General features: G+C 32.8%; 1 protein-coding gene across 1 annotated transcript in view; it reads right to left on the bottom strand.

Moving 5' to 3' along the window:
* LOC111088928 overlaps nt 1-19,016 on the bottom strand; it is a gene marked incomplete at its 3' end in the record, with an annotated part of 52,872 nt that extends 33,856 nt beyond the window's left edge. The window contains exon 1 of the mRNA XM_022400275.1: nt 18,611-19,016. Coding sequence (XP_022255983.1) covers nt 18,611-18,692 — 82 coding nt within the window. The remainder of the gene's footprint in view (nt 1-18,610) is intronic.
* Nucleotides 19,017-24,797: the final 5,781 nt, after the last annotated feature.

The raw sequence follows: 24,797 nt of genomic DNA, 5'->3' as shown, positions 1-24,797 counted from the left end.
CTATGTATTGCAAAGTCGTATTGAGAAAGAATAAACTAGTTTTATTTAAGAAAGGACTTGTATCGCCGAAGTTCCTCGGGAAGAATTTATACTGGGAAATTAACAAACGACCAGAGACGTAACAGTATTTTGTTTATAACTTTATTTTATACCAATTTATGCTACTAGCTCTACTCTTGCTTATAAGCTTTCTCGTTTTCTGTGGAGACACTTTATGGAGAACTAAATGCCAAGAGCAGTACAGAGTATGATAATCTATATTGAGAAAACACCACATACATCTGTGTAATATAGGCTTGTAACTACTTCTTTTATCACAAGTAATTCCACTAATTACAGCAAATCCATATATGTTGTCAATTAAATTTAAGGTATGTTATATTTAAACAGTTTTATCAATGAACAATATTTGAAATAGCTCATTCAGTTTGTTTGTTTGTTTGTTCAGAATTAAGCACAAAACTACACAATGGGCTATCTGTGATTTGCCAACCGCGGGTATCGAAACCCGGTTTCTAGCGTTGTAAGTCCGCAGACATACCGCTGTGCCACTGAGTGGCAGCTCATTCACTATTTTGCAATTTCATCTAATTTTCTTTTTTCTGTTAATCTAGTGATATGAATCGAGTTATCACCGTATAATAAGTAATGTAAACGATATTTCTTTCTAGTGTACTTGCAACAGTTTAGTTGTTACTGGTTCATATCTTTCTAGTATGTCATGATATAAGACTGTTTAGTTTAGATATTATTGATTAATTTATTTTTGATATTTTTAATATTGTTTACTTTTTTATAATAAGAGTTAAAAGCAGACATTCAATAGCAAAAGAGAGTAAAGTTATGGGGAAGGTAAAGTTCGATGTGAAGTTAACAACCACAGATGTAATAGACCTAATGATTAACATAGGTCTAATTTTTAATATGTTAGAGTAAGACTAACAGTAGAAAAGGAGATAAGAATAATAATTTATTCCGTCTAAGCGTGGTTCTAAAGTAACTGAATCAGCCTGAGTGCACTTTGACAAAAGGAACAAGAAAGAAGACCAAACGATTACGGTAACTCGCGCCACAATTGTAAGTGAATCACACACAGAATACTAGTGCGATAGTAATAGAGAATATAGTACGGCTTGTCAATTGAAATTCTAAAGTAATTGAATATACCTAAGTGGACTTTTGACAAGAAGAAAATTATCTATCTATCTGTCTTTTTTTTTATAAGTGAAGCTAATCCAGTTGATTTATAGTTGAATTTACCACTAACAAGTCACAGACACCTACTGTAGAAGAATCCTAAGCCCAACAACAACAACATAGTATATATTCATACTATTAAGAAATACAAGTAAAACTCTTTTATTTTGACGATTGGCAAGAATTATATTTATAAATTCTGACATTATGTGTATATGAATTTTAGCAACTTAACTTGGTTCTAATTATTATGCTGTCATTTATGAGAAAAGGTTAATGATTTTCTTTTTGACTTTGTTGTTAAATCACGCATTATGGTTTTCATTAACAGCAGTTTGAACTAAAACCCTCAACGTGTATACACAGGGGCTATATTATCGGTATGATTTGATATTAAGTACTCTGTTTTCACCCATATTAAAGTTTAATTTCGTATAAAATTGATAGGATTAATATTATTATTATTACTAGTTGCGGGACATGTCTAAATAATGAATTCAAAAAATATTCTTTGATTATTTTTAGTTTTCGCATAAAAATTCACAAATCCAATCAACACAACTGATGCAGTTAGTGCTTGCAGTAGCCTAGAAGCATAATGTATTTGACAATCTGATGACTATCTATAAAATGCATTTAATTAAACTCCCCAAAGTTGAAGGCTCTTTAATCAAACACGTTAAGTTATTTAACTGAATATTCTTCCAGTTCCGTACAAAGCAGATACTTCCTTTTCACCGATGTAATTTTCACTTCGTAGTGAGATAATAGTTTTTCGTTATTCACTATAGTAAGGCTTAATTATATTAAATGTCCCAGAAGTTGTCACACTTCTACTTTCTGAATGGAATCTCAATTTTAAACTTAATATAACAATAAAAAATAGGCTATAATAATGTTTTCTTTATTTAATAAAAAGTAAATAATTTATAAGGTAATAAAAACAATTTTTGAAGGTTAAAACGTAAGCTAAGTAAATAACCTTAACTAAGTTTGTTTGTAATTATGCACAAAGCTACACAAGGGCTATTTGTGCTCTGCCCACCACGGGTATCGAAACCCGGATTCTAGCGTTGTAAGTCCGCAGACATACCGCTCTGCCACTGGGGGGCAACCTTAACTAATAATAATAATAATAAAACAATCTGTGGACATATGGGTACACCGAATTCTGATAGTTTAGCAGTTGAATTCCAATGAAATTGTAACACTTTACTCCGTATGCATATGTGGTTACTTTAATTGGATTTCCAGATCTTATTGACATGCGTTCTTTTGTTCTCGCGGATAGCCACGTAGTAGTAGATCCAACACAATCATAAATATTTTTATAACACATTATCTTTTACCATTGGATGTAACATTTTTAATTTAATCAACTCTACTATTCTAAACCAAGTTTCAAGATAGTATCTTGGATCTATGGATGTATTCCACCAAAGGTAGTAGTTGTGTTTAGAGACAGAATATTGCTCTGTTTAAAGAAAACCTGGCGTGATATATATATATATTAGGTGAATATATCATACTTTACAGTCTGAGGGGTAATAACTTTGTTTAACTATTCGCTGACTATGCTGCAGAAAAACCAGTTTAAGTTCCATTGAATTTCAAAACCTTCTAAATTCTTAATATTTCATCATGTCATACAGTGTGCCCAGTTACAATTTTGTAAAACAGAGTAATTTTACCAAATTAATTAAATAGAAAGCTACCCGTACAATCCTATCTATAATAATATTAATAATAGAACATGTCTTTGGGTGTGTGTGTGTGTGTGGAACTGCCATAACACAAAGAGGAAAGAAAAAGTAAACCTGAACTTTTGCATACATACTAAGTGGACCATGAGGGTATGCATCTGAGTATTATTACTTATCCACGTGCGTGCGTGCATGCGCATCTTTTTAATGAGGCAAGCTAGGGAAAGACCACATAGAAAAGGAGTGTGTGACTACCATAACTTCATGGGAAAAGAACCTAGACATCTGAAATTTTGCACCCATAATGAGAGTTGCACTTGGGTATTACTTATCTTAATCACGTGAGCTCGTGCGTGCGTATCATTTTAATGAGGGAAGCTAGCTAAAACCACATGGAAAAGAAGTGTCTGCCATAACTCCAAGGGGAACCACCTCGACATCTGAAATTTTGCATCTATACTAATTGGACTCTGATGATGTGCACCTGTGTATTACTTATCCATATGCGTTCGCGCATCTTTTTAATGAGGCAATATCGCACCTATACTAATTGGACCCTGATAATGTGCACCTGTGTATTACTTATCCATATGCGTTCGCTCATGCACATCTTTTAAATGAGGCAAGCTAGCGAAAAACCACAGAAAAGTGGTTCCTTATATTACAAATTATAATCACATATAGAGACAGACACTCACGTGCGCAGTGTGCTTCCGCATCTTTTTAATGAGGTAAGCTAGCGAAAACCCAGTTAGAAAAGAATATGTGACTGCCATAGCTGCAAGAGGAAAGACCTAAGAAACCTGAAAATTTACACCCGTACTAAGTGAACCATGAGGGTGTGCACCTTGATATTATTACTTATCTACGTGCGTGTGCGCATACGCATCTTTTTAGGCGAAACACCACATAGAAAAGAAATATTCGCCATGGAATGTTAATGTTTTAACTATTATAGGATGTTATAGTGGTTCCTATATTATTATAAGATGTTATAAGTAGTAATAAGTATTACTAGCATACAGCCCGTCAAAAATGACGTGAAAAGTACCCCCACCTAACCTTACATTTCATAGCTATCCAATATAGATTGACCAACAAAGAGACATACAATTGAATGTAATACTGTCGTGAACGCTTTCTCACTCCTTTTTTTAGTAATGATCAACATTATATATCGATGCTTAGCAACAACTATTATGGGAGTTAGTGTTTTACCTATTATGGTTTGTTATACAGCAGTTTTAACTATTATGGAATGTTATAGGGTAGTTTTAAATGTAATGGGAGTGTTATAAGGTTGTTTTAACTATTATGGGATGTTATACTGTTGAGAACGATTTCACGCTCCTTTTTTGATAATGATCAATAATATTCATCGTCGCTTAGCAACAAAACTATTATGGGTTGTTATACAGTAGTTTTTATCTGTTATAGAATGTTATAGTGTATTAATTATTATGGGATATTATAGAGTAGTTTTAACTATTATGGGACAAGCGTATAGCCCGTCAAGAATGATCGAGCAAGTACTACCACCCCCACCCCACCTTAAATGTTATAGCTAACTGAAATGAATAAATTTCGTGAAATCAAGTTTGACCAACAAAGAAGCAGAAAAGTGCAATCGAGGCAACCAAACGTTAATGAGGCAAGCTAGTGAAAAACCACATAGAAAAAAAGTGGTTCCTTATATGCCAACTTCTAATATATAGAAAAGCCAGCGCGTTTTTGTAACAATGCGTTCCAAAAATGGATTTTGTCATGATGTTTTGTAACAAAGTATATAGATTAGCATTTTATCCTAAAATGGGTTCAGAATACACACACTCTCAACCTAATAGCCCTAGCGAAGCCGGATACGTTCGCTAGTAAACAATAAAATATAGGTTTATGATAACAAATCATACTTTACGTATTAGAATACGAATTTGAATGAAGTTCTTGCTCGATAGTTACAATTGAATAATGGAGACATTAATCTACATATGTTTACAACTAAGTAAATACCAATATATCATTCATATAAATTCTGGATTTTGCCAACCATTGTCTATCATACTGACTTTAAATTAGTTTAACTCTAGCGGGTACAAATTTAGATCTCGTACTGACTTCATCTGTTTCATTATATACTTCTATTTAAACGTAAAACGAAAGTCTTTAACAACAAAAGGCAGTAACTAGTAAACGCGTGATTACATAAACCATAAAAGATTATCAAGAAGAGACTAAAATTATCGCGCGTATCAGGGTTTTAAATACGAGTGGGCTAAGGATACTTCTACAGTAGGTGTTAAACTTGTTGACGATCAATAAACGGACAGCACGCAATCCACTTGTTTTTAAACAATATATTTAAAACAAATCAAACTATTGTTACGTATTAGAATTTCGAATAGTCCGAAGCCGAGTTAACTGATAATTTAAATTTAGTAGTTAAATTGTACTTTGGATTTGGTATTTAAATATACGTCGATATATTAGTCAATTTACGATATTTGCCAACAAGATTGATACACACCGTCTTCGTTTTTAACACAAATACGTTTTAATATACACACAACAATACAATTTACAATAACAATTATTACAAATAATTATTACAAACAATGTTTCATAAACAAAAGTTGTACAAACTTACAAACAATATAAAGTTTTCTTTCTAGTCTGGAACTTCCTTGATAACTTATCGAGGGTCTAAGATGAGCGGGTTGATATAAGTACGATTTGCCGGGAAGCTAGCTAGCTTTGTCTCCTTCGCCACACACGCTGTTTTCCACCGTTGAAGTTGGTAATGTTTTCGTAAAAAAATACTAATGTCCGATGAGAATCCACTGAAGTTAAACGATTTGTAATGTTCGAAATTTATAAATATTCCTGGTCAAATATCTTAAGTTTTCCGATTGATAAGCGTTCTAAAAATCACAATTATAGCTTTCGGAATTTATAGTATGCTGATTATAGCGAACTAATAATAGACACACTTGGCGGTCGCGTTAGTTATATTTATAGCGTGGGAACGTTTTCTAGAAACTTCAGTCTTATCTAACAATACTGGTTAAATCGTTTACATACACACATATATTGTTGGTTCTTACTCTCGAGAAACTTCTACAACTTTGGAGAATAGGCGGGAGTTGCGCAATACATATCTAACGCTACAAGCTATGCATGCTTTTAAATATAAACTCAATCTAAACAACATCGATATTAAAATAAATTCGTTACACTATCTACAAAATTTGTTTACACTATGGATATCACACTCGAATCTCAAACTCTAAATAATTCTCTTTTCTTATCGATAGTACACTTAGGCTGATTCAATTACTTTAGAATCCTGTTGACAAGATGAACTATTTTTCTCTAATCTTATCACAATATTATCAGTGAATAATTCACTTACGTTACTCCGTGGGTTCCCACAGTTGTATCCTTAACTTCAAATAATTCTCCATTTACGTCAAAGACCACACAGGCGGTTCAATTATAAGACAAATTATTCACTTTTTTATATTAAACTGTGAAACTCGCTTTAAAATATCAAACATTAAGGCTATTCACTCACACACTGGCTAACTTCATATTTTCTAACATTTTTTTCTGACTTAACTGCGCCTTTTTTGTACTTCCCTTCACTTTGTACTTCGCTTTTGTTCTTCATTTGCGCTCGCGAGCCACCTACATACAAACGTTATTTACTGAGGCCTCGAATTTTACCGAAGATTCGAGTAATGTGACGTCAACAATATTAGTAAAGCCTAGACAACAATGTTATTGCAAACACAACATATCACTCGTACGAGTTACGCAACTAAACTTGTCATAAGTATATTACTTTTAACTCTCTCAGTATAAAAAGTTAATTTAATATTAAATCACCAAATAAATGAAATAATAACACTTACACTAAACAGTCTTGTACATCCAACAGCATGTATCAATAATTTTTTAGAAGAGAATAAATAGTACTTTGTTCATTTAGCGCAAAGCTATATATATAATGGATTATCTGCACTCTGTCCCTCAAGGGGAATCGAGTCTCGGATTTTAGCAATGTAGGTCCGAAAACTTAACGCTGACCCACTGAGGAACTGATTAGTATTGTGTGACATATCATCAAAACTCGCTGAAATTGAAAACCATGCAGAAATGTCAGCTATTTTTAACCACAAATTATGGATATCTGGGTCGCGAACCGTTACCACAAAAACACTTAAAATACTGGGTCAAATCCAACTGGTTAGTCATACAAGAGTAGCCCAACAACTGGCGGTGGGTGATGTTGACTATTTGTCATTTCTGTAGTCTATCAGTTCAATATTAGAGAAGCTATGCGCAAATATTTCTAATGTAACTTTGTTCGAATTTCTGAAATTATCATCTCTCTGCAATTTTGGTTTTATAAAAGTGACAATCAAATTCTGCTATACCGTCTGACAAGGGTATCTCAAGAGTTGACAGTGGGTAGCATTTACTATCTGCTTTCTCCTTTTTATCATTTCAAAACTAGGTTCACCTAGCGCAGATAGTCCTTATGTTGCTTCTTACGAAACTCAGCAAACTCTCGCTTACTGTGTCAGTTACTTTAATAATGGATTCGTATTTATTTAAACGAATTATACTATTTCTTTTAATTAGCTTAGGGACAGAAATGTGTAATTTTATTAAGGTTTGGAAGAGTTAGATTTCCTTTAACATCGAGGTATTTGATTTATTTGATTATAAGCATGATAAGCCTAACTTGTGTAAATCTTTAACATTTTTAACATATACAGTAACAAAGAACATACGGATAATATTTTAATTGTTTAATTAAATGAGGATTCAAAAACAAGCAAATATCAAATTACAATGTTTTTTGTGACAAACGTAAAGTTAACCAAATACTAAATATTTTCTCTGTCATTCAGTTAGTGAGTAAACAAATTTGTGATGACGTCATGAAATTTGCTCAAAAATATTTGGCGATGTTGGCAAAAACTAGTTAGTTCTGCCAGGTGTGGATTAATGGTTAATGTGTTAGGCTATGAATCGAATGTATAGGGTTTAAGGTGTGATGCCACGGAATATGTTTCGCATTTTCAGCGTTATGAAAGCGACAGTCAATCCCGTTAGCAAAATAAAGCACTTGCGCCGGTGGATGCTTTATACTGTCTGCCTTTTCTATGATCAATAGAACAAAAATTAGGGAAGACTACACATGAGTTTTAGGGGGTTTCTGACCCTACTATTTAGCCCACGTGCGCACAAGTTCTATATAACAGAATGATAGGGGAGACAATTTTCAAAACAGCGACACATCCATGGAAGTCAAATAAAATTGGTAGATAGATGAACGAAATGTAGCTCTATAGTGTAGCCTAACTAGATCTTACCGATACTTCATACAGTACAGGACTTTTTATCTGGGGCATAGCGGTTTATAGAATGGCTCCGAGTTTTACAAGTACAAACTATCAGCTCATAGCTCCATCAGTCATATCTATACCGATTGGAGATCTAATAATAGTTTTGGACTTGGGAGGTCAAACTCTTTCGATTGGTGTATTTGACCATGCCTATAGTCCCATAGATTAATTTACTCTAGTTCTGCATAAAAGAATTTTCAGATATAGCTAATAAAAAGGAAAAGTATCATAATTAATTTACTCTAACCCTGCTTAAAAGTGCTGCGGTTTTTGAGGATTCCCTCTTGTTTTTAATTATGAAGTGTCTTGACAGTTAACAATAGACCTCTTTTCTCCAACATATCGGTGTATACTGGTATAAAAAAATTGTACACAAAATCGCAACATTTTACAAAATATGTTTCATATCGCATATTTTACAACAATGAAGGGAAACATCAACCAAATACCAAATGTTTTTGAAAAATATATAAACAGGTGTGAACTTATGATATTGATATCGGACTTGATAAACAGGGCACTGTATCATCTCTGAAATTAGCTCAGCATGAAATTACATAGCATAGAAGCACTGTGGTAGTCCATCCAACAGTTAAACTGAAATTAATAGTATAAAAATCGATGAAAGAGATTTTGTCTCCAATCACCCTATTTCAAGGCACTATTTGATTAACAACTTATAATAAATTTATAGGTTTCTTAAGTTTTAAAAAATCTGCAACGTCTTCCAAGATGTACAAATAGAAGTTAAAATGTTTTTTTTTCTTTCACGTGGTTTGTTGATTCTACTTTTATTACCAGTAAATAATTTAAAACAAAAAGAATATTAACACTACAAATGGGAAGACATTTGCTATTACATCGTGAGTTTAAAATGCTTCTAGTGGAAATTCTACTTTATAACAATACTAAATACTTCGGCCATCTTATTGCTCGCTTGAAGTGTGTAAAAAATTCTCTGTTTATTTGGTTAATGTTTTGTAACTTAAGAACTGTACAGACAAAGCAAGCTATGGGCGAGAGCGAAGAACCAATCTACATATATTCATATATGGCTTTTAAATATTTTCTCGGAGGTAATGTTTGATTTCATATTCGATGACGAGGAACCCAATTTGAGACTAATAACGCTTGGAGACGGCTAAACCACACAAACAGGACTTCCCCTACGACCTATACTGTCCACTTATGATTCCTTCAACTACAATCTTGGCAAATACATAGCCTGGGCTCTCACACCATATGTAACATCTGCAGGTTCGTTTTTAAAGATACCTTCAATTTCAAATATGCACTACACCAACTAAATTCGAAAGCCTTAATGGGTAGTTTTGATGTCGTGTCACTCTTCACCGAAGTCCCCGCCAATGAAGCTTGCAATATTGCATTCGACCTCTACATTAATGACCCCAACAAGTTAATCCACATCCCCAGCAAACTTTTTGCTTCTCTCTTCGAATTTACAACAACTGAAACCAACTTCATTTTCAACAACGAACATTTCCTTCAAATATATGGTTTAAGTATGGGCAATCCTGTTTCGCCCGTTCTTGCCAATATATATATATGACCCAGATCAAAACACAAGCCATACATTCTGCGCTTCATTCCCCACTCTCCTGGTACAGATATGTTGATGACACTTTTGCTGGTTTCACTTCTACAGAACATACATTAACTTTCTTTAAACACATAAATTCCATTCATCCCAACATCACACTTACCATAGAACACGAAAACAATAAACAGTTATCATTTCTTAACCTCAACATTATTAGATCGGACACAGTTTAAAACCAAAATTCACCGTAAGAACAAACACACCGGCCTCTACATCCCCTGGAATTCCGCTCATGACACCCCACAAAAAATCAATACACTTAAAAATCTCATAAACACAGCCAGTACCTGATGATTACAAATTTTGTCTAAACGTTATACATTTACTGTTATGTTAAACTTATATTAAAGTTTTTCTCCCTTACACATTCAAGCCGTCTCCAAGCATTATTAATGTTTGATTTAATAAAAGTAATTAGTAGTAAAAATTATTTTAACTTCGTTTACAGAAAATAGCCCTCTTCCAAGAAGTTACATTTTAACATGCAAATCTTGATCTTAATTCCTCTATTATAGACATTAAAAATACACACATCTACTTTGTTGTATAAAGATAAAAAAATCAATAGTTGTGCCACTGTGTTTCACCAAGTTTGTCTTATTTACTATGCTGTATTTCTTATTTTAAGTATATAAAGCTGTGAACTTGATATTATGAAATAGTATCTTTATTTGCTGTTAAGTCCAAAACTACAAAGTGGGCTCTGTGTGATGTGTCCTTCACGCGGATCGAATCTCGAATTTTAGCGTTATAAAATCTCAAACTTACCACTAAGCCACCAGTGGGGCTTTATGATGTATTTTATGTTTTCTAGTGCAAAACTACACAGTGAGCTTTCTACGGCGTGTCCAAAGTGTGAAATCGAACCCCAGGTATTAGTATTATAAGTCAGGAAACTTACAGCTGACCCCTAGCTAGCAATGATGCAGTCTTTATGAAATAGAAATATTACATTATAAATACATTTGTCTTTTCTATTTATTTATGTGATCTTATATCATCATTGTTCTTAATACACTTAATCATTTCAAATGATCCAGAAAATAATCGGTTAATTTATTGTCCTACCTTGCTCTTTAAAAAAGACGGAAATCTCCAGGCTATTAGCATGTTAATACAAGACAGACTTATATGTACGTAACTAAACTTGCGTATGTTAGCTATGTAGGTATAAGGAAAGACCTCACTTGCAGTAATTTAAAGGTTAACCTTTTAGACCGCATGTTGTTTCAGTGGAACTTTAGGCAGAGTAGACATGGCAGGTTTGAAAACACTAATGAACTGCAACTTTCTGTTGAAAGAAATAAAATACTACGTCCTTTCGGCTTCTGTATTAATGCCTCCTTTCCGAAGGTCTCGGTATAGAAGCCGAAACGTCTTATTTTCTTTCTTTTAACAGGCATTTACAGTCCACTAAAGTTTTCAGAATGGATGTTTGGATGCTTGTTCGGGGTGCAAGAAAAAGGTCGAGTTTTCATGAGGACTGGACATGTCAACGAGAAATGCTGTCTTTCTTTTACCTTGTACACGAAGTAACCAAACATTTCTACAAGTAATACTCTATAAAGTTGAACTTCTACCTACATTTTTGTCACTTAAACTTTCTGGCTAATTACTTTGTATAATTATGACTTAATATACTCTTAATGAAAAATTATACAAATTGATAAAAATATTAATTAAAAACAAACGTAAGAAGAAAAAACTTAATGCGTACGCACTTTTGAATTAATAGAAAGAGTTTAGATCTGGTTGACATTACCAGCCGTGAGATACAATTACAATCATTCTCAAATAGCGTCACTCAAGTTAAGAATGGATATCATTCACCTGTAAAAATAGTAATTTGAAAATATAAGTTTTAACGATTTCAAAGAAAACTCCATATAAAATCACTGAAAGAGTATTTTTTTACTGACTTACTGCTTTCGCGTTAATTGTTATATACAGTTAAAGTGCTATAATTTACAAACAATGACATACAACGTATCTTTGCCACTACAACAGAAGGTGTATTATATATCTTAAGCATCTTGAAGTGGCAGGAAACTTCTAAGAGTGATAAAGTGAATCAGCGTATTTTTGTCCCTACAACAGAAGGTATATTATATATCTTTAAGCATCTTGAAGTGGCAGAAAACTTCTAAGAGTGATAAAGTGAATCAGCGTATCTTTGCCACTACAACAGAAGGTATATTATATATCTTTAAGCATCTTGAAGTGGCAGGAAACTTCTAAGAGTGATAAAGTGAATCAGCGTATCTTTGTCACTACAACAGAAGGTATATTATATATCTTTAAGCATCTTGAAGTGGCAGGAAACTTCTAAGCGTGATAAAGTGAATCAGCGTATCTTTGCCACTACAACAGAAGGTATATTATATATCTTTAAGCATCTTGAAGTGGCAGGAAACTTCTAAGAGTGATAAAGTGAATCACGTTTTACTCGATACAATACATTACATCGATACTAAAGTTCACTTTTTCTTTTAAAAATTCTTATAGGTACATGCATGAGTGTGTGTGCTAAATAGTTTAAATTTTTGTTTAAAATATTTTGATTTGTATCACTTCTATATTATTTTACTCATCTAACACATTCGTTTGCAGTACTGACTAAGCGTTATTCTCTTGCACTGTTTAACACTTGAGCTGCTTTGAAATAGACTGTTAATCTTAGTTTACTAAATCATATTTCTGCTATTTATAGCAACGTATTTAAACTTTAAACACACATACATATGTAGATCGATGGTTAAAATTTTTATTGAATTCAAATAACTGCTATGAAGATTCAGGTAACTATGAAAGTCATTAATGTACAAACTGTGATGTAATTATTTCCAATCTGCAAAAGATTTGATCTATCAACGCATATGTGATCAGAACTGTACTATGGTGCTAATATATAACAATAATAGAATCATTTACTCAATTCTACAAATAACACGTCTGAAAATTTACAGACGTCTAGAACCATTTAAGTGATTATTTCGCAACGGTTTTTTTTTACTGTTAAAAATAGTAAAATTTCTTGAAGTTTAGAAATGAATGAGAATTAATAGAATCATGAACGTAATATAATAAGTACTACTAAAATTCAAAAATTGATATACCCTGAGTCAAGACGTATATGTCTAACAAACTTCAATATTTAGAGAAGTAATATAATACACTTTATTAACCTTAAAGTGTAAGGTTACGATGTATTATCAAAATACGTTTTAACACGAGTTTCAACGTAAGAAATAAGTAAACGTTTGTTTTGATAAAATTATTTCTAAAAGCATTATTCTAAGAAGTTGGTAGAATGATAAGTTTTACTGAAACAGAAGTTGATTCAAATTGTAGAATATATTGTTAAAGTATAGGTTTATTTAAATAAACAAAAATCAATGCTTGCTGATCCGAAAATCTTAGTATACTTATAGCAGTCTTAGTATTCTTTTAGCAATCTTAGTATTCTTTCATCGGTCTTAGTATTCTTTTAGCAATCTTAGTATTCTTTCATCGGTCTTAGTATTCTTTCAGCAGTCTTAGTATTCTTTCAGCAGTCTTAGTATTCTTACAGCAGTCTTAGTATTCTTACAGCAGTCTTAGTATTCTTTCAGTAGTCTTAGTATTCTTACAGCAGTCTTAGTATTCTTTCATCAGTCTTAGTATTCTTTCAGTAGTCTTAATATTCTTTCATCAGTCTTAGTATTCTTTCAGCAGTCTTAGTATTCTTTTAGCAATCTTAGTATTCTTTCAGCAGTCTTAGTATTCTTTCATCAGTCTTAGTATTCTTACAGCAGTCTTAGTATTCTTTCATCAGTCTTAGTATTCTTTAAGCAATCTTAGTATTCTTACAGCAATCTTTGTATTCTTTCATCAGTCTTAGTATTCTCACAGCAGTCTTAGTATTCTTTCATCGGTCTTAGTATTCTTACAGCAGTCTTAGTATTCTTTCATCAGTCTTAATATTCTTACAGCAGTCTTAGTATTCTTACAGCAATCTTAGTATTCTTTCAGCAGTCTTAGTATTCTTTCAGCAGTCTTAGTATTATTACAGCAGTCTTAGTATTCCTTCAGCAGTCTTAGTATTCTTACAGCAGTCTTAGTATTCTTACAGCAGTCTTAGTATTCTTTCAGCAGTCTTAGTATTCTTACAGCTGTTTTTGTACCTTTGAGATACTTTTCATGCAGCATAAATTCAATCATACTACTTTCTATAAAGTTCATACAATGTTCCATGTTTTCTAGTTATTAGATATGAATTACATAAAACATCTTTGTTTTCAGTAATTAGGTAATAAAAACATAAGTGAGTTTTATCTGGCTTAACTTTTGAGCGAGAATTGAATTATTTATTTACATAAATATATGCACAAACCTAAGCGTATTCAGAAGAATACATAAATATAATATGAACAAAGCTAAATCTCATGTATATTATATATGTGGTGTACCTAGTTTCAAGTCCACTATCTTTATCTTGGTTGCGACTTAGGATATATCCATATCTACACAAGCTGAATAAGGTATATAGATGAACAATTTATAAATATACATAGTCTTGCGTAACACACACTTTTATATATATATATATCAGTGTGTATGCTGTATAACGGTGTGGTTTAAACGAATAAGAACGCATTAGAATAGATCTAACACCTTACAAAGTTCTTTATATTTTCTAAGATTCCTACATACATAGATACGAAGAGTTGTTTAGATAACCATATCAGTTTCCTCCACAACTAATTGCTTGTTTGTTTATTTCGGATATTCGCGCAAAGCTAGATAAGATTAATTCCTAATTTTTAAATGATAAATTAGAACTAGTCAACAACATCCATCGCTAATTCTTGAATTTCTCTAAATGAATATTGGAATTTAACTGTCACCCTTATAACGTACACAAGGCCTTCCCAAAGTACGTAATATGTATTTACCATTGACGACTAGCAGTTTTCGATAGTAGTAAAATAAAGACATCCTTAAAACAGCATTGGGGCGCGAGCGATTAGGGTAGGGTTAATAGCGCAATAATGCAAAATTAAGTGTTTTAATATATTTTTTATTAAGGAGAATAATGCGTAATTATTACAACTAATGTAGCATATTGATAATTATTACAACTAATGTAGCATATTGATAATTATTACAACTAATGTAGCATATTAATAATTATTACAACTAATGTAGCATATTAATAATTATTACAACTAATGTAGCATATTAATAATTATTACAACTAATGTAGCACATTAATGTGTATCCGTGTATTATATTTCGTCATTTAACAGACTCTTTCATTTATTTAGAAAAAGGGGTGCACACAAGAAACCATATTTATTAAAGGGGGCATAGGTGACATAAGTTTGGGAAACGTTGCCTTAAAATATATGATTTTGCCTTACTACAAGACAAATCAATCATGTAATCATTAGTATGATATAAAAAATTGCAATTATAACATCAACTCATACGAATGAAATTAACTTGTTATCAGTTACTGCTTACAACTTACACCAACAAGACACCAAACTCGTAGTTATCACGAACATGAATATATTGGATCATATTCTAGAATTAATAGTTTCGTTTTGAGTATACTTACTGATTATAAGTATTAACGTATTACAAGTTATAGCTTTTACCGTAAGAAAATATTATTTATATCAACTACCACGTTTCTATCACTGGTGTGATCATTCTCAAGTTAAAACCTATGTACTTCAGAATGATCGCATCAGTGAGCTTAACGTCATAGCTGTTTTTTTTTAATATTCTTCCTTACCGTAAAAGGTGTAACGTGTAATAAAATAATGTTCCAGAATTGTGTATGCGCTACCAAATAGAGGTTCTAATACAGAGTGAGTATATTAATTAAAACTATGCAAATAAACAAGTCATGTGACAGCGACATCCTATATAAAGTCGCGGTTGAACAACATGTATCGGGACTAATTTTTTTTACAATATTTGGGGTTTTGTAGGTAATGTGATATGATGTGATACACATGAAATATAAACATGTGGTCAGAATAAGGATATAGAATCTCCAAGAAGAGGGTAGCCCTTATACTTAATGGCATTTGAAAACAAAACTCTGTATCAACTTCGCCAGAAACATCCAGAAAAAGACCTGTGACAATTTGTATCTCAGCCGTGATAAATAAAATGCATGGACGTGTCCCAGGCAGCAGTATCTCTACCTAGAAACAAGGTCAACTGGCTTTCGGTTCAACAATATAAAGTTTCCAGTCCTACCTTCCGTTCAACCGTTGCATACCTCACGCGGCTTAAGAATGAAATAGACATCCATGTCATTCTTTACGAAGAAATTCCGACCAAGTCACCGGATGCAGCGCCAATCAATTTCTGTGCAATCGGACCATTGAAACAGGTGCTGGGAAACCGTTGTGCTCGAACACTAAATGGATTATGGAAAAAATGTAGAGAGGTGTGGTATGCTTTAGGACTAAAAATCTAGCGATGGAAACTACGCTGCAGGACTATTATCAAAATGCATGGTCATCAAATTGTAACATGAGCGAACGTGGGGACGTGGATGTAACGAAGTGGTGACAGTGTACTTTTGATATATCATACTTAATCTTCTGTATAAGATAAGATTCTAAGTTTTCAAGGAAAATTGTGTTTACTCACTAACATTTCATAACTGATGGCCTACTGTGAATGTATATGACTAATACAAAAAGGTATCCAATCCATTCATATTATGCTAAACTGTTACGTATTGACAGATATTCAATGCAGTTTATTTAATAATTTGATGTATATAACCTCTATTGTTTACACTAACATATATCTTAGCAACAGCATCTCGATAGAATAATTTTGCAGGAAACCTTGGTTAATGATAATGAACGATTACCAAAAGCTAGCAGGTAAAAAATCCTTACAGAATATATATTACACTTGTAAAATCCACGAAGATGGTAAAGCGTACAATAAGGAAACCAACACTGCTTGTTGGATCGATGGCGCGTGTTTTTAGAATAGCTAGAATTGACTTAGGCTTCCTAATAACTAGGGCATCACAAAGCACATAAAGTAGTTAAAGATTTATCCATACCCTTGACAGTTTGTAATTAAGCACAAAGCTACACATTGGGCTATCTGTGCTCTGCCCACCACGGATATCGAAATCCGGATTCTAGCGTTGTAAGTCCGCAGACATATCGCTGTGCCACTGAGGGGGCACCCATGACAGTTAAAATAATGTATCCACAAGATCAAATGGATATGGGGTTATCACACGTGCTAACTTTGATTCACCAGACTATAAGCCAAATAATAAGGGCGTACACAGCTATGTGTATGGTAGTGTGCAAGAGCATGAGTAAGCCCATGAACCCAAAGGAGTCAAACCCAAACCAACAAACTATCAGTCTCAAACAACCGTATAACTGATTACATTATAAAATATACTCACGCAGTAGAGCCTAAAATATTAAAGAAATAAAGTAAGAAACAGATTAGAAGTTTATTCCATCACACTGGAACAGCAAAACAATTAGTTTATGCATTGTTATCTACAAATAATGGAAAACCCACAAAAGTAAAATAAAACAAAAACGAATAGGCTCGTATGACGTCAGAGATGCCACTATGAAAATGTTAATACGTTGCCAAAGATGATGGCGATTTTCGTCAATTAAGGAAAAGGAAGATCCAGATATTAGCGTGTAAATAATGTATACATAATGTTGACTTCCAACAACTAAACCTGCATATTGCACCATGTGTACAAAACGTGTAGGCAATGTCTTTAGAATTACCAAAGCCGTATTGAAATATAGGTTATTAATACCATTTGTTGATCATCAAATATTGACAAATTCACATTAATTATTTGTATTGAATTATTTGATCTTGATATCTACCAGTAAGATTAGATAAAACTGAATTTTAAAAACATATTTTGTAAGGTATTAACTTGAAAGACTATCAAAATAAAATGTTGTTTGTTAAAGCAATGTCAGATAAGACAATATTTTCTTATACATAATTGTAATATGCCCTGTAACCTTTCTGAAACTGTTTTTATATATATTAAGTAGAATAAAATGTTGTTTGTTAAAGCATTGTCAGATAAGACAATATTTTCTAATACATAACTGTAATATGCTCTGTAACCTTTCTGAAACTGTTTATATATATATTAAGTAGAATCAAATGTTGTTTGTTAAAGCATTGTCAGATAAGACAATATTTTCTTATACATAACTGTAATATGCCCTGTAACCTTTCTAAAACTGTTTTTATATATATATTAAGTAGAATAAAATGTTGTTTGTTAAAGCAATGTCATATAAGACAATATTTTCTTATACATAACTGTAATATGCCCTGTAACCTTTCTGAAACTGTTTTTATATATATATTAAGTAGAATCAAATGTTGTTTGTTAAAGCAATGTCAGATAAGACAATATTTTCTTATACATAACTGTAATATGCCCTGTAACCTTTCTGAAACTGTTTTTATTAAATATAATAAAATGTTGTGGAATCGTTCTGGTATGATGTCATTTACCCGTTCTTTTACTGATCTAAAGTTCTTTGTTATTAATTCGTTGAATCAATGGTATAAGCAACTGTAGTTGTTTGTAGCCTAGCTTTCAAACAACATAGTATATCACGACAAGGAATATCTTAACTTACCTGAACTCTGTCCCAGACTTTCAGGAGCGTGGATCCACAGAAGAAAACTCGAGAAAAATGTACAGAATTTTAACTTTTTCATGACAGTAGGTTTGTTGTTTTTGGTCACCAAAATATTCTAGATTCTTCTTGCTTCTCGGAGATACATTTCTCCTATATTTTCATCCAGTATAATAATAATAATATTCTGTGTTTATAAGCTTAAGAACGTCGAATTTTCGAAAAATTAACAAATAACTACTCTTCGAGATTTATTGTTATTTGTTTGTGGTACATGGTAACTTTTATACTTCAGATGTTCTTCAACATCTGAACTGTTCAATTTCTTTTATCATTAATACTTTCACTTTAAAGTCATCTGCTCTAAATGATGCTACATTAACTCGACATGATAATTCTCACTAGAAACTGTTTCTAGCAAAGTCACGCAGCTCACTGAAAAATCTGCCCAGGCCAGGTATTATACGCATCTCTTCTGTAAACATCGACGTTTGGAAATTTGCAAGAATGTAGCGCCATCTGTACTTTGCCTTGTAAATCGAACTCTGAGAAATATTAATATGATATAGGTTTTATTTGTGTGATTATATCATGATGAATGCTATTAATACTTACCACACGAGCCAGGCTGATATCTTGATGTGGATCGAAAAAATTCAGTGATTCCGGAAAGGTTTGGATTTTTTTAATTACACAAAAAGAAGACGTTTATAGCACTGTTTTCAAAGTTGAGGTCGCTGGATCAAACCCATCACCTGCCAGAGAAGGTAAACGACATAGCAATGAAACATGTCTGAAACATTTTAGATGTGGTTGCGAATGTGATGGTTTAAATATAGCGATTAAGCTAAACCGTGGTTCCAGGTCAGATGATGGAATGACTTATTCGATGATATCCCAATCGATTTGACATACAAGCTGAATCGGAGATTCGCCAATTGATTACTGCATTGACAATGAAACACATAGAAAAAAAATAACAACGAAGAACGGGAACAATACTATAGTTATCTTGAAAGAGTGGGATTGGAATTATGTGATTAGTCATTAGTTTCAACATTTTATGAAACTGACACCACAGTAAAGCCCAATCATGAGGTGTTGAAGTTGCAGCACGATGCATTGCAAGATGATTTTCCTAGCGATTTTGAAATTCAAAACGCCATTTCTGCAATGAAAAGTTAATATAATAAGTATGGTATAATGCCCAGTATGGTATCATCATAATATCATCCCTACAGATTTCATTGTCTAGTCTTTTGTTTTTTAGGGAAGCAGGCTAGGCCACGTGCTCTGCTGTCAGTAATTAGAGGTAAAACGTTTCCTCCATTCTCTACTCTACTCTTACAAATAAAATAAAGTTAATTATGAAGACTTGTGGTCACACGCAAGAAAGATGGAACAGAATTTCTGCACGAGTGATAGTCGTAGAATACGAAGAAACGTATTTTATTAATATTTAATGAAAACTTCCATTCACACATAAACTATGTAGGGAAGTTCCTCGTTATAAGGAGTCAACATACGATTAAAAACGTTCATTCAGTACACTAGCCGTGCCTTTTAATAAACCATCAAATGTACTTAAAGATAAATATTGAAATAATTCGTTGAATACAAATCGATTATGACGCTTAAAACATTTCAACGTGGTATAAATATTGAAACAATCGATTATATAATTAAAATAATGTTTTGACATTGTTGGTTAATACGTGATAAACCAAGTAATTTCAATAAAGATTGTGCCAAAAAATATGGATACGCTATTATTATTCATATTTATGATTAAATAGCACTTAGCACTGAAAGTATTTTTAGCGTTTTTGTTTACTTTTACTCTTTCTTTCTGTTTTTGACCCACATATTTCTTTCCCTACGAAAAACAGACTCTTACTTATTCCTTAAACACATTTTCCTTGTGATTCGTGAAGGTAATGAGTTAAGTGTTGAGATACACATTCATATGTTCACACTGACCAAATAATGTATCATAGTGGAGACGCTGATGTGCTGAATCTTAATTTTTTTATAAGGAAAGAAGAAATCGAAAGTACAAAATGCTTTACCACTCATGGGTTTAAATGGGTATTTTTACACACTGTAAACCACGCATGACTATCGCGTTTCTTACATACATGAAATATCATTACTCGACCGATTGCCTCTTCCTCAAATTGAGAAAGTTTAATAGTAAGTGATCCTGAGATTTTGTAACGACTTCTTCGTTACATATCTGTCTATTCGATTATAATTACTGATATGTCCTTCATTATCGCTTCTGCAGAAAATACAGGTTTTCCAAAGATATTCCTGTCTCCATATAAAGTTGTGGTTGTTTCGTAGACGTACTTCGTCTGTAGACTGGGATTATTATTCAGATAATTCAAGTTGATCCCTCTTATTTTCTTTAGTTTTGCAAATATATGTTAATTTTAAAAGTCAAAGAACATATATCAACTCGGAATGTTAAAAAATAGAAACAAACTATTTAATTTGTTGACAAGCACACATACGTTTGCGAATATCTAGTTTCATTTTTAGAACTAGTCAAATATTTCGGCTCGTCTGACATATTCCATGAAAAACAAATTTATAAATAAAAGAAAGTCCCAGCTTGTGGTTGGTCTTTGTAAAGTTATTACCAGCTAAACATATTAATTCTGATATATATATATATATATATATATATATAAATGTTCACAGACCTAGTGCATACACAACATGTCTATTACAAAGAAACTTATAGCCGGAATATACAAATTGACGTGGCAGGTCTTAAAAGCTGTTTTCATGCAGAAATGTATTGATCCCACACTTTCAATCTGAGACTTTTCTTGTCCTTTCCAAAGAATGGGGGTTCGGTCAACTTGTGAATAAAGTTTAGTTGCCAATAACACACTCTCTGACACCAAAAGGCTCGCTGTTGACAAATGACAGTCATGATCTCCAACAAAAACCATCATTCTTGAAGAGTGGGGTGCTGACAGCTCCATCGCCTCTCACAGGTAGGGAAGCAACATTTACCGTGACACACAAATTACAAACTCTCCACATAAAGGTGGGTAAGATTAACTTTCCTTAGATGTATTCCTCTAGGGAGCTTTGAATTAGTTGGGAACCGAACATTTCTTTCATTCCATACAGAATGATATTTTGTGGATAACTCTAAGGAAATACAAACGTCTACGCACAGAAAACCTTCTAGTAGGCTAGCGGCTTACTTATAGGCTTTACATTTACTATCAATTTTTATCTCGTATGACCACAAAACCTTCTGCCACATATCTGCAGTATCATCTACATCTTTGTCACAAACTCCATACGATATTTATAATGATTCCTTTTTAGTAATGGCTTCTATCTTGTCACTTGCCCATACAGGCTAGTTTTGTATAGATGTATAAATACTGACTCCCATCTCAGACATGGAACTTTACAAATCTTTCAAAGTCACTGCTGGCTTAACAGTGGCATTCCTAACCGGTTTCCTGCTTGCCTGGCTGCATAATTTGAAAAAACAGCCTAATCTGGGTGGTGACTGGGTGGTATGAAGCACATTCCACTTTTTAATGATGGACTTCACTGTACTTAAAGGGATAATTAGCAACTTTGAAATTTTCTTGTAACTTTCTCCTGATCTGTGATTCTCTGTCACTTCATCCCTGTTTGGAAAGCTCCTTGGTCTCCATGATTGGTTTTTCACATCACAGTGTGAGTTGTAGCTTGAACAGATGCATTTACTCTGAAATCAAGTTAACCCACTTTCATTACACATAGATAGAGACTATTACACTGATTTTGTGACCTTTCAAACTACTCTTTAGCACCTCAGCTAAGTTAAGGTTGCCCTAGCAAAAGGGTTGAATACTTATGCATTCGAAGATATTGTAATTTTCTTTGAAAATCAAACTTACCTACATAATATCAGTCGTTTTTTTTTTTTTTTTAGTCTTTCTCATTTGGAGTAGATTCAAAAAGTAAAGTCTCATTTGAAAGTTTCATGATTGCAATCTCGGACGGCAACAAACTGTGGAAACTTTGCAGGGGGGTGAATATTTTTGCAAGGCAATGTATATACATAAGAGAATTATTAGAATATGATCTAAAATCAGGAAAGATCCAATTTACTTTTCTTCCATTACACACTCAATTCTCTCACTCACAAATACCAAGAAGAAAAATAATCGCTGTTTTATTCTTTTTGCCTTAAAGTAAAGATCACATTCATGATAGTCTTTAATTCAAATAGTTGGAATTGTTTTTTTCTAATGTGGTTTTTGAGACTTAATTTACTGTTACGTTTATAGTCAATTTTAATTATGTCGTTAAAACAACTTATTTATTCTTTTATTGCGTAAAGACAATAAACGAATCAACACACCGTACTTGTACCCAATTAGAGTTGTTGTTATTTATCAACACACCGTATTAGTACCCAATTAGAGCTGTTGTTATTTATCAACACACCGTACTTGTACCTAATTAGAGTTGTTGCTATTTATCAACACACCGTACTATTACCCAAATAGAGTTGTTGTTATTGTCTCAAGCTCAGTGTCTAATGTTATCATAAAATATGCTAAATAATTTTATAATGTAAGAGGGTAAATAAAAATGAAAAGCTGTCTCAGTGTACATTTTATTTGCATAATTAGAGATGGGTTATTTCTAAGATTCACTCATTATAGTGTGGATCGAATCTTATAGGAATACCTTATTAAACAACAGCCTTATATTTATTGACCAAATAAAATGTTCCCTCTTGTTGTGAGCTTGAATACTATAAATAATTAGACAAGGTAAGTAGATGGATAAGACAGGAAGAAAGTTTGTTAGTTAAGCACTTTATGCCCCAGAAAACCAGCCAATTGAAATGAGATAAATAATATTTCATTCGCTGCATTACAGAAATATATTGACAAGCTAACCAATCATCGCCTATTGTGAACTTGCAGTGTAACAGCTTTAAGAGACGTAGCATAATAATATAGCTAAATTATTTGAGAAACGTTAAATCAGTTTTTATGAAGTCTTTTTTTTTTCAGAGACTAACTAGTGAAATACAAAGTATATATCTACCTGTAACTAGATAAACATATCTAGATGTTTGACATCTACAGAGACAGAGAAAAAAATTATTAGTTACCAGCGTTTAGTAAAACAGACTGTACTAAAGCACAACTTCTAAAAAACAACAATAACAACAAGAAAAAGACCAAATTGCGTTTAACTTGACCAAGCGATTAGAGAAATACAGAAAGTGCATGTACTAATAATGCAAAGCGACTAGAGAAATACAGAAAGTGTATGTACTAATGCCAAGCGACTAGAGAAATACAGAAAGTGTATGTACTAATGCCAAGCGACTAGAGAAATACAGAAAGTGCATGTACTAATAATGCAAAGCGACTAGCGAAATACAGAAAGTGTATGTACTAATGCCAAGCGACTAGAGAAATACAGAAAGTGTATGCACTACTAATGCCAAGCGACTAGAGAAATACAGAAAGTGTATGTACTAATGCCAAGCGACTAGAGAAATACAGAAAGTGTATGCACTACTAATGCCAAGCGACTATAGAAAGAAAGATTGAAAGATCATGTGTCTAGTGAAATATAGACAAAACAGGTACCATTGCCCAGTGTTTAGTGGAAATATAGTGTATATGTACTGCTATCTATAATGTTTAGAGAAACACAGATCGTGTATGTAGTGCTATCTATAACGTTTAGAGAAACACAGATCGTGTATGTAGTACTATCTATAACGTTTAGAGAAACACAGATCGTGTATGTAGTGCTATCTATAACGTTTAGAGAAAAACAGATCGTGTATGTAGTACTATCTATAACGTTTAGAGAAACACAGATCGTGTATGTAGTGCTATCTATAACGTTTAGAGAAACACAGATCGTGTATGTAGTGCTGTCTATAACGTTTAGAGAAACACAGATCGTGTATGTAGTGCTATCTATAACGTTTAGAGAAACACAGATCGTGTATGTAGTGCTATCTATAACGTTTAGAGAAACACAGATCGTGTATGTAGTGCTATCTATAACGTTTAGAGAAAAACAGATCGTGTATGTAGTACTATCTATAACGTTTAGAGAAACACAGATCGTGTATGTAGTTCTATCTATAACGTTTAGAGAAACACAGATCGTGTATAGTCGTGGGAGG

The sequence above is a fragment of the Limulus polyphemus genome, unplaced genomic scaffold, assembly GCF_000517525.1.
Source record: "Limulus polyphemus unplaced genomic scaffold, Limulus_polyphemus-2.1.2 Scaffold4770, whole genome shotgun sequence".
NCBI classification, from domain to species: domain Eukaryota; kingdom Metazoa; phylum Arthropoda; class Merostomata; order Xiphosura; family Limulidae; genus Limulus; species Limulus polyphemus.
The sequence above is the reverse complement of the archived record's forward strand: the minus strand, read 5'-3'. Positions and strand labels throughout refer to the sequence as shown.